We start from the raw sequence: 14,142 nt of genomic DNA on the forward strand, positions 1-14,142 counted from the left end.
GGCGCTGGGGCTGGGGGGCGGTGCGAGTCACGGAGCCGTGGGTGCACGGGGTGCGGGCTTCGCCGGGGCCGGAGGTGGTGGTCGTATGGAGACGCGGGATGCAACGCGGGGGGCCCTCGGGGGCCACGAAGGAGCGACGGGCAGGGCCCGCAGGGGTGCGGCGCGGGCGGGCAGGGGCCGATTGTGGGTGTGCGGCACGGAGAAGCTGTAGGAGGAAGAAAAAAAAAAAAAAGAGAGGACTCCCTCGTCCACCGCCGCCCCACCGTAGAGATCTAAAGAGTTCATTCCCTCTCTCTTCTCCTCCCCCCCATTTCAATCTATGTATCGGTTCTTTCTTTATTTTTTTGATAATTTTTTTTGGATTAGTTTTTTCACTTTAGGGTTTCATTTGTGGATTTGGTTGATTAATAGTTCATATCATGTGAGTTTCTGATTCATATTATGTGCAATTTAGAAGTTCATATTTGGTTGATTAAGTTAATCGTTGGATTATTTTTTTAATTCTGTGTGGATTTGGTTGAATTTCTGATACATAATTTTGTGTTTGATTGATTAATAGTTCATATTATGAGATGGATTATCTCTTGATTTGAATCAATATTTTAAAATTCAAATAGTATTGGCTAGAGGTTCAAAAATAATTAATTTTTTTAAACAAACTGATAAATAGATCGAATCAATTAGATAGATTATCTATTTAATAAATAGATCGAATGATTTATTTATTAAATGAATGATCTATTTAATAAACATATCGAATGTCAGATTTAAATTTATTATTTTCTAATCCAATCTATATATGATCTATTTATAATCCGATCCAATCATCACTCTTACTCATGACCCGCCTCTTTTCTCGCGCCACCAACCTTTCACCCGTCCATACTGGGCTACAAAGATGTCGCCTCAACGAACCCTAAATATATTCAGGATAAGGCAAAATTATTATATTTCTTTTCCTTTTTATTGTTGTAAAATACAGTATTGTCCTGTTTCAAGACATCCCTAGTAGAATCTATTCGGACAACATATCCAAATGGCACCCCCCAACTCAATACTTCCTACCTGCTTCCATATAATCAATCGCCCTACCATGAACCCACTTAAATGTTTTTTTTTATAAATGAACTGAATATGGTCTTAGTTCCGCAAACAGAGCACATAAAGAAACAAAGCAAATTGTCTCATACAAGAAATAGCAAGATCTCCATGAGAAATTGCTGCAAGTTCCCCATACCCCATCAAAATCATCTAACCACTTAGAGCTTTAGAATATCAAGTTCAAATAGCACCTACCCCTTTTTTGATGCCACTACATCAAGAACATTCTTAACGCGTACTGAACATGGCTCTTGATCTTCTGCTTTTCAAATTGTTTTTGGATTAACATTCTAAACAATACATGGGAACACAAATGTACAGCAGCGCACCAGGGATGAGACTGCGCCAGCAAAGACCAGCCGAAAAAGATACAGGGTTGCATATATTACACGGACTATGCATCTTGTCTGCCTCTGCAGCTATCTACTTTTCTTTTCCTCTGTATGAGATGGTTCTCCATCCTGACCCGAAAGATCTAGCAGATGAGAGAAAGAACAAAAGATGATGAAACAAGATTCTGGCACTCGAATTATTACCATGCGATTTGTTCTGGAGTCGGTAATGTGTTTGATTGCATCTATAAATACAAGGCAGGGTCCATCCTATGCTGGGGGTAGAGAACGCCTGCAAGTTGGGCATTCCATCTTTATATCCATCCATCTTTGTAAGCAACCCGAATGGAAGAAATGATCACAAGGTGTCACCTGCAGGATAACAGTCTACTAAGCCCAACTTCCTCCAAGAAAACAAAGTAAATTTTACATTTTTGCATGTCCCAAAAAATTGAAAGCAAAGTTTTCTAAGTACCATGTAGTCATTTGACCGCTGTGTAAGATCGACAGCAGTCATGCAAATGACACAATCAGTAGTTTGAGTTGTATCACTCTCAAGCCTCCTGTAGTAGCTATATTTCTCCGGCAGAATCTGCCAGTAGTTGACCATGAGATTTAAAAATATAACTAAAAAAACAGTAATGTACCAGAACTTCATGGTTTCCAGACATTAAGCAATACTGATTCAAGTGCATTATTGAAGCTGGCACAGAAACTAGAAAACGTAGTTTATAGTTTTCCAACTCTGAGCATTTCTACCATATCTGATAACCTTTCAGTCCACGCATTTGTGTTAAAAAACAGGTTTCTTTTCTCACGGTCAGTTCTATTATTTGCCATATCAATATCATCTTAAGTACTACCTAGTTCTATTGCACTGCAACATAATTGATAAATAATTATATTTCTTTGGCATAAGCCCGTGTATCAGAAAATCCAAATCAAACAAAATGACAAGAAAACTCAAACCTGACGAGGAATAAACCACCGAGAACCAAAGTAATGCTGAAGGAGGAGAATTGATGCTTGCAAGCCCAAGAATACTCCCAACGATATGCACCAATTTGTGTCAACCTCAATACGCATGAAATTGCTTGGGCAGCCAAATATGTATAATGGAATTGCAAGCCGAGTGAGAGTCATGCCTAATATATAATGAGGGTGCAGGGGTTTTCTTGTATCACGAATGACATTAATAGTTATCTGGGGTATCCAAAAGGAATACAAAATGAAAAGAATAGGACGCAAGAAATTGTGCAACTCATACATGACGAGAATGCCTCCTAAAAGAATGCCATCTGCAAAGCACAACAATTTGGTCAGGCATGTAATAACCACGAGCAGGCCTACATCTTTACATATAAGGAAATATATGACTGCTGGAGGGATTATGATAAGTTAAATCAAGTTCACAATTCATGTAAGGATAAGCTGTAAACAAAACTATAAAGCCATAGACCATGCCATTAATACAATCAAGTAATTACCAATTCAATGCCAGAAAAGAAAAAAAAAAAGAAATGCCATGTATAAGAATAAACACACACACACACACACAATATATATATATATATATATATATATATATATATATAGACACACACACACACACACACACACATTCAATCTAGTAGTAGGAACATTCTTTCATATTATTCAAGAATTTCAATCACACTTTGACTTTATGATAAATCAGAATAAATAAACTTCAAATTAGGAATACATATAAATGATTTTGTGATCTATTATTTTTATAACAAAAAATCATTCTCCTATTTGTCTGGTGCGAAATATTCTAGACTGCCTAGATACAAGAAACTCCGGTTCATTAATATTTGTATCAATCATGAGACTCCCATAATGGTTAAGCAACATGTGATATACATATTTAAGAATATTAGATCTTTAGAGGTAGAACATGGCAAAGGTAAACAAAGACTATTGTATTAAAGAATTAACCATGACATCTGATAATTATTATATCCAAAGGTAAAACATGCCAAATGTTAGCCAACACAGATAAATAACAATATCTCCTTGAAGCCCTCGTTAAACTGAATGTAGATAGAGTCTGAACAACAAATTTTAAATAAATCCAAGCATAAATATTTTAACTCCACTTCTGCAAAAACTTTGCATAATTAATTTTTATAAACAAAATTAAGCCTGGATTTTGTTCTTTAATGTGATTTATTAAAATGAGAACTCATCTTTCAACAAACCTCTGCAGCCAAAAGAAATACAAAATTACTTTGCTCTTGAGTCTTACTTCAGGCACAATGCATTCATTTCTTTAAAAAAAATGTTTTCACACTGATATTCCTTCTAATATAACCTCCTATTTCTTCCTTGTATTGCTTTGAAGTCCAATAAGAGTTGAACATAACTATTTTCAATGTAAGGGTGAAGAAATGGAAGAATTTTCCTTGACAATATTATAAAATTATTTGTGTACATTTGCATAAATAAAGAGTCTGCATGTTGATTGAAATACCTAGACACATGTAATATAGTTCAAGATAAATCGTGACAGACTGCTAACTACGTGAACACTAACAAGAATGAAGAAGTTAGAAGTTGAGGTATTTTGTGCATCCATTAAGTTAGCAACAATAGATATAAGTGAGATTACATAAAATATAAATGCGGAATGAGCACTTACAGAAACGGCTATAGAGCACAGACAGTTCACGCCTCATTGTTTCCCAACCTTCACCATTATTCATAGGTCTATTAGCCTTCCATATAGCAAGAAGATATCTCATCTCAAAAATGGAAAAGACAACAAATTTGAAGAAGGCGGCCGTTGCAAAAGCATTAAATAGGGACTCTGTAAGCATAAACAAGTCAAATTAGTCTATGAACATTTATAATTGGATAAGATTAGCCATAAAGTTCAGAAAAGGACATTAAGATAAAATGTTATATGTTAACAAGAAAAATAAAAAAGGAATAACCTAGATATAGTAAAACAGTCAAGTGCAACTCAATTGTAATCCTAATGTCTGCAAACAAAAGTTTTCCTTTTTTGATTTACAAGTTACAAGAGGGAAATATGTTAAGGTCTTTGGGAAGAAATTTATATTCCCACAACTGTGTTCCTTAACACATGTATGCCATATTGCTGGCCTGCCGCAAGTGCCATGTAGTTTTCAGTTTTCACAAAAAGAGGAACACAGGAAATGGTACCTAATATCATAATGACAATCTGAGTTCAGTGTCCCATGGAATTAACAGCAAGTTTGATTGATGTTTTCATCAAGTTGATCTAACATTCTACGTTAAAAATTTACCAAAAAAAAACATAGAAATATGGTCTTCTTCCCTGTTGGCCATGCATTGTTCCCTCGTCCTCTTATTATTCCCGTCAAAGAAAAGCATCTCGGTGGCCTTGTCTTGAAAATTACACTAAACATAGATCCCCCACAAAGTCTTATGCCACCTTGGCTCTACTGTAAAAAAGATATTCAGAAATCATCATCATGCATGCACGCATTTTCATGCATAGCTGCATACATATGTTTGTGTACAAAACTACAAATCATACACATGTACATACATACTGTAACAGTAACAAAAATTTTGGCTGTGGTAACATGCACAACACTTGGATGATCAGCAAGGATTCAGAACAAGTTGATGTCTTTAGCATCCAAAATAAGGCAGCAGCTTTACATGTGACATGTATAGAACTTACAAAACAGAATTACCATGACAACGAAATGAACCTATATTGAAATTTAAGAAATCATTATGAAGCCACCACAGAAGCACAATTTCTGTTGAATAGAAACATAAAATACATCTATACCAACTAAATCACAATAAAACACCAAACCAAACTTTGTCTGCTCATAGTATGATATTAAAGAACAAGCAGGGACTACTCATGTAATTTTAGAAGCTGCGGCTGCAATTCCATGCCTTGCAGTATAGGCTATATTTCCGTGTTGATATGCCTCTACTACTAGGCAAGCTTCTAGGCTGATCATGAGTAGCAACAGTACAATACTATAAGTTTGCCCACAATTATTGATGTGGAAGTTAGTTATCAAGTTCGATGTTCATTGTCATTAGTAGGAAGAGTTAGTGCTGGCAAGAAGAACTAGACATATTCTTGCTGACAGATCACTCGTGCAGAAAAAAAAGCTTAACAATGTTGTAATTCTTCATTGCTCAGCCACCCAGATAAGCCACAACAACACATCTGGATGCCATCCAAAAGTTAATAGAAAGATACACAATTTAAAAAAAAAAAAAAAATTGCCCAGGATTTTGTAGAATAAAACTTTTAAGTGATTTTAAGGTTAAAAAAAAAAAAAAAAAGAGGAATGCTAGGTGGATGGTTAATTCAATAGCAGAAAAAGTAAGAGTTGAATCAGATAAGGACAATTTGTTGGCGAATCAACTTTAGATGATTTCAGCATATCCAGTAAAGATAAGATGGGATGGTCTGAATTTATGTTGAGGAGCCAATATAGGCATGGAAGACCAATGATGACACAAATAAAAGTTTTGAGGTGGAATATGAAAGCAGATGCACTTAAGGAATGGTAAAGAATGATGGTAGCTGCTCGATAGTATTTGGGATAATATATGAAGAGGGTGCTGTTGGATTTTGACTTATGCTTGAGTTATCAAAGCTGGTGAAGCAATATTTCCACTGTAAGCATCTATAAATTAAAAATAAATGTCCACTACGGATATCAAATTGAATAACATGGAATAGAACTTAAAAAATGACAGAGAGTTCACGACTTGAAATTGTTGAGAGAAACTTCTAAAAGGTTCCATTTGTAGAACTTTACTTGCTTCCTCTAGAGCTGTATTACTGAAGTGCTAAAGTTATGATACCAAATGCATGACACTCACCAACTAATATCCCAGCTGTCAAATGTAAAAGACACAAATATGCATCCATAATAGCTTGTTGCCCAATCATTAGAATAGACACTTTAGCAGCGCCCTGTGAAAAGAGTAAAAGGTTTTACGTATTAAAAATGAATAGAGAAACAACAGACAAATTAAAAAAAAAAAAGATATATCCCATATATTCAGGGCATGTATTGTGGACATACAATGTACCACCTAATTGTAGATATGAAATGGGTTCTTCAATAAGAAACCAGAAGAAGATCTTACAGATTGGGTATTGCTATGCTCCATCTGTCTTATCAGCAGCAGAACTTGGAGAAAAGAGATCTAGTGCGTTAAAATGTCAAGGCTTTTAAAGAAAAAGGTGCAGGAAAAGAAAAAAGGGAAAAAAAAAACTAAGAAATGAGTTTCTTGTTCATGAAGGATACAAATGTAACCATGAGTGTATAATTAACAGCCTTGTTGTAGTAGACCTCAATGTTCAGTGATGTGGCATTCAGTAGTATGGGTGAGAAGCATTCTCCATCATCATCCACAGCCGGACTCTCCATTAACCCATCCAGATGATAGCGGTCATGATCTCCATCTGCTACCAAGAAAAGTTTCGGCCGATAAAGCCAAGCAAAAAGTTACGCACATTGTTACAGAAAAGATGGAAGCAAATCATCATATAAATTAAAAAGAAAAATTAACTACTGACATGTTTCATCATATATGGTAAAGAACAAGTCTGCAAGTAGATTGAGAGACTCAATTGTTCATGAATCAAGTGTCGGTCCAGTATAGAACTCGAGGTTCCTAAATATTAAAAACGGCAACCCAGGGCACATTGCTCCTGCCATTGCAGGTTTTGGAGAGGGTCAGATGTGCACAGCCATACCCTTGTGTGTGGAGAGGTTCATTGCATGTTTCAAAACTATGACATTTATGTCGCAATGAAGCAACCTTACCTGTCCCAAGGCTCATATCCTCTTAATATCTTAGAATGTTCATGCATGTAAATATGAAAATTTCGTACACAACATACTGGTTTTTTAAAACTCAATTTGAAGACACAAAAAGAGGCATAAAAAAAAATTTGAGAGAAAAGGAATAGAAAAAGGGCATGGAAGTGATCCTGAATGATAGAGCATCAGCCTTGTTGGGATAGTTTCAGTTCATGCTTCTCCATCACCTTATTGGCAAATGACACCTTGGTGCCAACTTACCAAATTCTTGAAGTCTCTTCATAGTTGTATGGAGGCCTACGTTCAAATCCTACCTCTACTAGTACTTTTTTTTTTCAGGTGTGTGTGTGTGTATGTGTGTGTTTTGTTCTATATCCAATTACCTATGGGCTTCTTCTACCCAAAAAAAGGATACCTCTCCAATATGAACAAGGCAACCAGCTTGAATGCCTAGGCTCAAATATTTTAAATTTTCAACATAACTATTATCTTAAGGAAACGACAAATGCTTCCTCTCTTTCTTTATTCCATCTCTTTTTCCAATATAAAACGAAATTTCCGGAGGGGAAAAAAAGGGAAAGGGATAAATAAGATAATCTGACCTCTCCTTGAAGTGATCAGACCATAAAAAGGTAGCTTTACCATATTAGGACAAGCACCACCAAATCCTTTGTCCACTCCATGAATTAATATTTAGTACCATATCAATCAATATTGTACAATATGTACCATGCCAATAAGGTCGTGGCATGGTACCGTTCCATGCAAACACAGCACCAATATGGGCCCACACAAAATCACTGGTGCCATCAAGCCTTGATACATGGTCAGCACATGATGAACATGGCTCAGAATGGCATGTCATGTTATTCAATGTGCTCTGCATGCATGTGACTAGCACAAACATCACAAATGGTTCTTTAATCCTTAATGTACTCTTTCTCAATACTGCAGCATAAAATGAAGTCCATCTCCTTAGGAACACACAACCCTGAGTCTTAGACTCCTAGTTGCACAAGCCCATGTTATTTTAGTTGATTCTAAAATATATGGCATATCATGACCTATTGGTACGATGTAAGATCACAAACTTGAAATGTAGGAAGTACAGATACTTTAAATTACACGCCATTTCTATAATTGGATTCCAATACTTACTGGATATTCATCAGGTGTCTAATAAGTATCATCTTTTTCAAAAATGAAAATACACTCCAGACACTTCCTTGATACCTCCAAAAAATGAGGGTTTCACAGTCTATGATATTAATTTCGAAATATGAAGTATGGATTATGATCCATGGGATGGTGACTAAATGATAAGCTTGCAAAAGTTAATGCTACTATAGAAAGTATGGACTATATTATTTTTATACATATTTTTATATTTATATTTGCATTTACATTAACATTTATATTTATATTTCTTGACAGATCCTGATTTTTTAAGATTTGTTGTATTAGCAATATCCATATCGTGTAGGATCCATATCCAATTTCCATAACTGTGCTTCATAGCTTAAAATACAAAGGTGATGGAGCTATCCTATTGCCGACATGCCCAAAAGACAAGCTTAGTGAAGGCCTCTGAATCATTCATTGATTTAACAATTTCATTTATATATGTCAGTACTATTTCGACAAATTAACATTTTACCATACCTTCTAGCATTACTAACAACTTGGAAGCATTTTAAGCAGCATACATGATGGTGAGTTTCCAGAAAGTTGGGAACTCCATGCTTTCTTATAGACCATTTACATGGCCATAATAATCAAGCCGCATGCCAACTACTTGGGGCAGGCTTTACGAGTACACTTTCACTAGGTATAACTTTTTAAGGGCTGTCACTAATGTTATTCAAAATAAATCAAGGGATGCCCTTGATTTTTAACTTGACATGTTAATTTTTTTTCTGACTTGTTGTCAAGCTAATTTAGACCTCCAACAGGTTTCATCCAGAGCTTGGGACCAGCATCAAGGGTGAAACCATTTAGCCTACACAAAATTATCATATATGGATCCTAGATGTATCTATCTACAAAATACCAACATGAAATTTGCCAAAAGCTATATTTAGAAGAATTTCAAATGACAAATAAATGATGACCCTATATAATTTGCATGCATCAAAGAAGGTGGAACCATCTCGAACTGCCCAATTTAGGGTGTGCTGAACCATACCGACAGCAGCCAAAACGTTCTGACATTTGAAACAAGATATCGGCAAGGAGAAGGGAGGGAGACAGGAAGAAAGGAAAGGTGAGATGGGGGAGGGAAGGAGAGGAAGAGGGGAATAAAGCTTTCGGAGGCCTGCCGTACCTGCTGGAGGGGCAGCAAGAAAGAGGGGAGGGAGAAGGAAAGAGAGAAAAAAAGACAGAAAGAGAGGGGGAGGGGAGAGGGAGAAAGCCTTTGAAAACCCGTCGAGGCTGCTGGAGAGCTGGAGGCAGCCTATCAAAATAAGGGTTATTAAGTGAAGTCAATAATAGCATTGCCGACTTCATCTAATATCCCTCCCCCCTTCAAAAAAAAAAAAAAAAAAGAGAGAGAACACAAAATAGGGGCAGAAGACCCGAGTTCGATTGGTGCCTCTGGCCCTCCAGCGACCTCAGCCGGCCTTCAGAGGCACACCCCCCCCCCTCTTTTCCTCACTTTCCTTCTCCCACCCTCCTCCTCGCCGACCCTCCAACCCTCTAGCAGGTGCAATGGCCCTCCGGTAGCCTTGGCAGGCCTTAAGAGGCTTTCTCTCCCTCTCCTTCCCTCCTCCCTCCCTCTCTCTTTTCTCTCTTTCTTTCTCCCTCCACCCTACTGCATCAGCTCAAGCCCAATATGGAACGATCTGTCAGCAACACCAAACTGTACTGCCGGCCAACTGGTTCGGGCTCCGATATCAGCACAGCAAACCTTGGCATTTATATTTAAATGTAGAGAATGAATAGGCAATTATTTGACTGCAATGATATTATTTCATATATTCAAGCAGTACCTTGCATATCTAATACATTGCTGAACTAAACTTAGTGGAATTTGAACATCAGTTGAATCGCAGACTTAACTTTTAAAGATTTCATCACTTTAATATGATGATGCCACTTCAAGCATTAATAAAAGTAGAGGACCAATGTTAGCTTCAGCATGCTATTGTATCATAAATAATATATGAGATACAACCAAAAAAAAAAGGCGATAACAACATCTTATTTCATTCTGGAAAGAAAGATCAGAAAGTACTATATTTAAGAAGAATGATTTTGGCAACAAGTTAAATTTTGCAAAGGAAAACAGAATGTTCTCTGTTACTCTTTCCGACACAAATGAAAAGAAACGTATTAATAACATGTAATGATGATTCCAAGAAAACAGAAAATACTGGCATCACAATATATTTTAAAATAAATTAATGATATGAAAATGTCAATCATGAAATAATATCAAAAACCAATGGAAACAAATGAAAAAAAGGAGTCAGGTACCATTTTGGCTAGATGAGACATGCGAAACCTGAGCAGCAATCTCTATGTTACAATGTTTCTCCATGTCATAAGTGAATGCTGCTAGGAGAGTAGATACAATTAAGTTGATGATAAGCTTTAGAACGCAATCTGTTGAAAAAGTAAACCACCTTACATTTTTTCCTCCGAATTTTATCTCGAGTGGATTCTTGAAACACTTGAGAGGAGAATACTCCAAGCTGTTAGGCAAAAAATACCATCGAAATATAATTACTTATATATTGGACAATAACTGTAAAGAGCTAATGCCCTTGGTGAATAAATATCTTGAATGTTGATATATCAAAATGCATAGGAGTAAATCAGAGCATGCATGATGGGATTAAACAATTTATACCCAAGCAAAGATATTTCTTGTCCAGCTCATCTACACAGAAATAACTCACGTAAACAGAATGCAAATATGCAAATGGCTATATGCCAATATGAAGTGGCTAAATCCCCCATAAGTGAGATAGAACGGTCCCACGTTACGCAAAACTGCAAAGAATACATGAAATAATTTTTTAATAGCATTTTTATGTAAAGGGTAGTTTTTCCTTTCGTAGTCTGTTTTAGTGTAGCAGATCAGATATCTATTTTCAGAATTTAACATTGAAAAAGGAACTTATGTGGCAAAACTTTCAATCAGACTTTATGGAAACCCTAAACCAAATTGTTTATTAAGATCTGAGTTTTTCAACAAAATCCACACTTTTCACTTTTTTTTTCCTGAACACTTAAGCCAATAAGAACATTGTGGTGTTCCAGATGTTTTTACATTCAACCCCGAAGCAATGAAGAAAAGCAAAAACAAAAACTAGTAAAACCATATATCGCCCTTTATAGCCCCAGGCTGACCTAACTTAGGTTCCATGGTCTCTAAGGCCCGTACACAATCCGATGGACAAAAACAAAGATGACAAAATATTAAATATTGCATCCAACATGATGGTCAAAGTGGCAATACCAATAGGTGGACAAGGCTTCCTGATTATGTGTACAATTAAGACCCAGACAAGTTGGTCGAAAACTTTAAATATTGGTAACAAACCCTACGCTGTTTCCATCAGAACAGTATGGTATCAATATGGTACCTACACCAATGGTCTGTACCAAAGTTTTGAATACCGGTACCGGTGGCTGTTTCAGCCGACCGGCGGCACGGTCTAGCACGGCTCCGTACTGGACCGGATCAGCACGAACTGACGAAAGGAGGAAGAGATGAACCGGAGAGGACAAAATGGGAGAAAGAGAGGAAGAGAAAGAGAGAGGAGGGGAGGGAAGGAGGTTGAAGCGATGGAGAGGCCACCGGTAGCCACTTGAGGGCTGCGCAGGCCCTCGTAGGGCCGCAGAGGATAATCGTCCATGGGAGAAAAGAGAAAAGGAGAGGGGGGAAGAACCGGACCGAGGGGGTTCTGGCTGAGAAACCATCGGAGGGCCTCCGACTGGCCACCGTGGCCATCGGACGGCGTAAATACCACATCCGGCTCCACAGCCATGAAACAGGGGCATTTTTAAAAAAGTCCGACAACAGTGAAGCCGGTAATGGGTTTGCCGACTTCATTGTTCCTAGACTTTTTTAAAAAAGTATTAAAATAGTGAAGCCAGCAAACCAATTGCCGACTTTACTGTTTTCATTTTTTTTTTAAAAAAATTCTTGAAAAGTGAAGCCGGCAAACCAATTGTCGGATTCACTGTTCATCTTCCTTTTTAAAAAAATGGCCGACGCATGAACAGAGGCAATCACCCTTGTTTTATGGCCGCGACTCCATCCAATGGCCACGACAGCCACTCGGAGACCTCCAGCGGCCCCTCCCCATCCTGTCCTTCCGTCTCCGATGGCCTCCCTCTCTCTCTCTTTTTTGCTCGTTGTGGCAGCCCTCTCGGACGAACCAAGCCACAGAGGCTTCTACGGCCTCTCCCTCTCCTCCTCTCTCTCTTTGTTTGTTTCCCTCTCTTTCTTCTTCGGCATCAGTATGTGCCGTTTTTTCTACTGGAACTGTCTCAGTTCCCCGCCGGTCCAGTTTGGCATGCCCCAAACTGTCCGATTTGGAATGGCTCTGAAAATCATGGTCGTACCAATGCTGATAGCTTTCAAAAAGTTGAAAAACTATTAATACCGACCAATATGGTCCATATGGTATCTCTCTATGCATCAGTATGGATAAATATGGACCGCACATACCATTAATTGTTTCAATGTCCTGGCACCCATACTGGTGCTAGTTTCATGCCAAAATGGTATGGTACCAAGTTACATCATCCCACTTCAGCTATTTTCTTAAAACATGAGTTGGTCTATGGAGGATAGTAAGATTCAGTTATGGTGCAAGCCGAAAATTAAAGCAACAAGGACAGTAGTACCAGCTTGGGCAAGAAGTTAAGAGGTAGACGACATATATAACAAATGACAAGCGAAGAGGAACTATAACCACAAACAGATTTTTATTTTCATTGATTAGAAATGTCATAAGGATAAGCATGCATAACAAGGCTACCACATCTTAAGATTTATACTTGCATAGTTGTTACACGGTAACAAGTTAGAATTCTACTAGTTTCAGGGTCATCGCTAAATATAAATTTGATATTTTCAAGTGAATAAATATATATAGAATTATTATTAACATAAGCATCAATCATGTAAAATAGTAATATTACTATTACAGAGGATAGTGCTGTGCAAGTTAGAATTTGCATGTTTTATTTTATTAAAAGACATGATCTTGTTAACCACAATCGAAGTTAGTAATTAGATAACAAATTTTCCTCAGCATTCTTGTCAGTATGAGAGAATCATGTATTACATGCAGGAGACAGATATATGCTAATAAAATTGTTTGTGGACATTCTCTGATCTCAGCCATACAAATGACAAATCATGTACTGGCTATTCATCATATGGAACATGCATTCAGTAGGAGACCCAAAGAGCTGTTTGATAAGTGCACTAAATTGATTCCAATTATCTGATCAATGGATTAACAGTTTGACAAGACAAATCTTCATATCAGTTTAATGATTGCATACCATTTAACAGAATTTTCTATTGCCTTCAGAGGACAAACTGGTGGAATTAAAATTCAAAACAACCTAGAAGTTATACGCTGCCTATCCAAACAAAGTACTAATTGATATCGAACATATTATGGGAAATTGATAACTATAGGATAGTCATCCCCACAATATTCATTTTTTAGATTTATCAGTTGGCAACTAATCGTAGTCATTTTCAACTATGCAAGTAAATGAATTCTAAGTGACAGGCCAAAATTATATATCATACACATCTGACCATTTATATGGACAGATTGACCTTTTTTTTCAAGTATGTAGCCAGAGACAATAAGAATAACTGAATAATACTTAGTGACAGGCACATATACGAGTAT

At 37.1% G+C, this 14,142-nt stretch overlaps 1 protein-coding gene across 3 annotated transcripts in view; it reads right to left on the reverse strand.

Annotated features, from left to right (window-relative positions):
- Window positions 1-1,234: 1,234 nt before the first annotated feature.
- LOC105050577 (transmembrane E3 ubiquitin-protein ligase FLY1) overlaps window positions 1,235-14,142 on the reverse strand; it is a 22,483-nt gene continuing 9,575 nt past the window's right edge. The window contains exons 6-15 of one of the 3 annotated variants that reach the window (XM_010930677.4): window positions 10,884-10,947; window positions 10,730-10,807; window positions 6,737-6,894; window positions 6,576-6,635; window positions 6,306-6,399; window positions 4,096-4,263; window positions 2,403-2,731; window positions 1,909-2,025; window positions 1,638-1,805; window positions 1,235-1,562 (exon numbers count right to left, since the gene is read on the reverse strand). In XM_010930677.4, the coding sequence (XP_010928979.1) occupies window positions 1,704-1,805; window positions 1,909-2,025; window positions 2,403-2,731; window positions 4,096-4,263; window positions 6,306-6,399; window positions 6,576-6,635; window positions 6,737-6,894; window positions 10,730-10,807; window positions 10,884-10,947 (1,170 nt within the window). In that variant the 3' untranslated portion in view covers window positions 1,235-1,562; window positions 1,638-1,703. Of the gene's footprint in view, window positions 1,563-1,637; window positions 1,806-1,908; window positions 2,026-2,402; window positions 2,732-4,095; window positions 4,264-6,305; window positions 6,400-6,575; window positions 6,636-6,736; window positions 6,901-10,729; window positions 10,808-10,883; window positions 10,948-14,142 lie in introns of all 3 variants that reach the window. The other 2 variants (XM_010930671.4, XM_010930663.4) reach the window with 2 other exon arrangements.

Source organism: Elaeis guineensis, chromosome 2, assembly GCF_000442705.2.
Source record: "Elaeis guineensis isolate ETL-2024a chromosome 2, EG11, whole genome shotgun sequence".
Lineage (NCBI taxonomy): Eukaryota > Viridiplantae > Streptophyta > Magnoliopsida > Arecales > Arecaceae > Elaeis > Elaeis guineensis.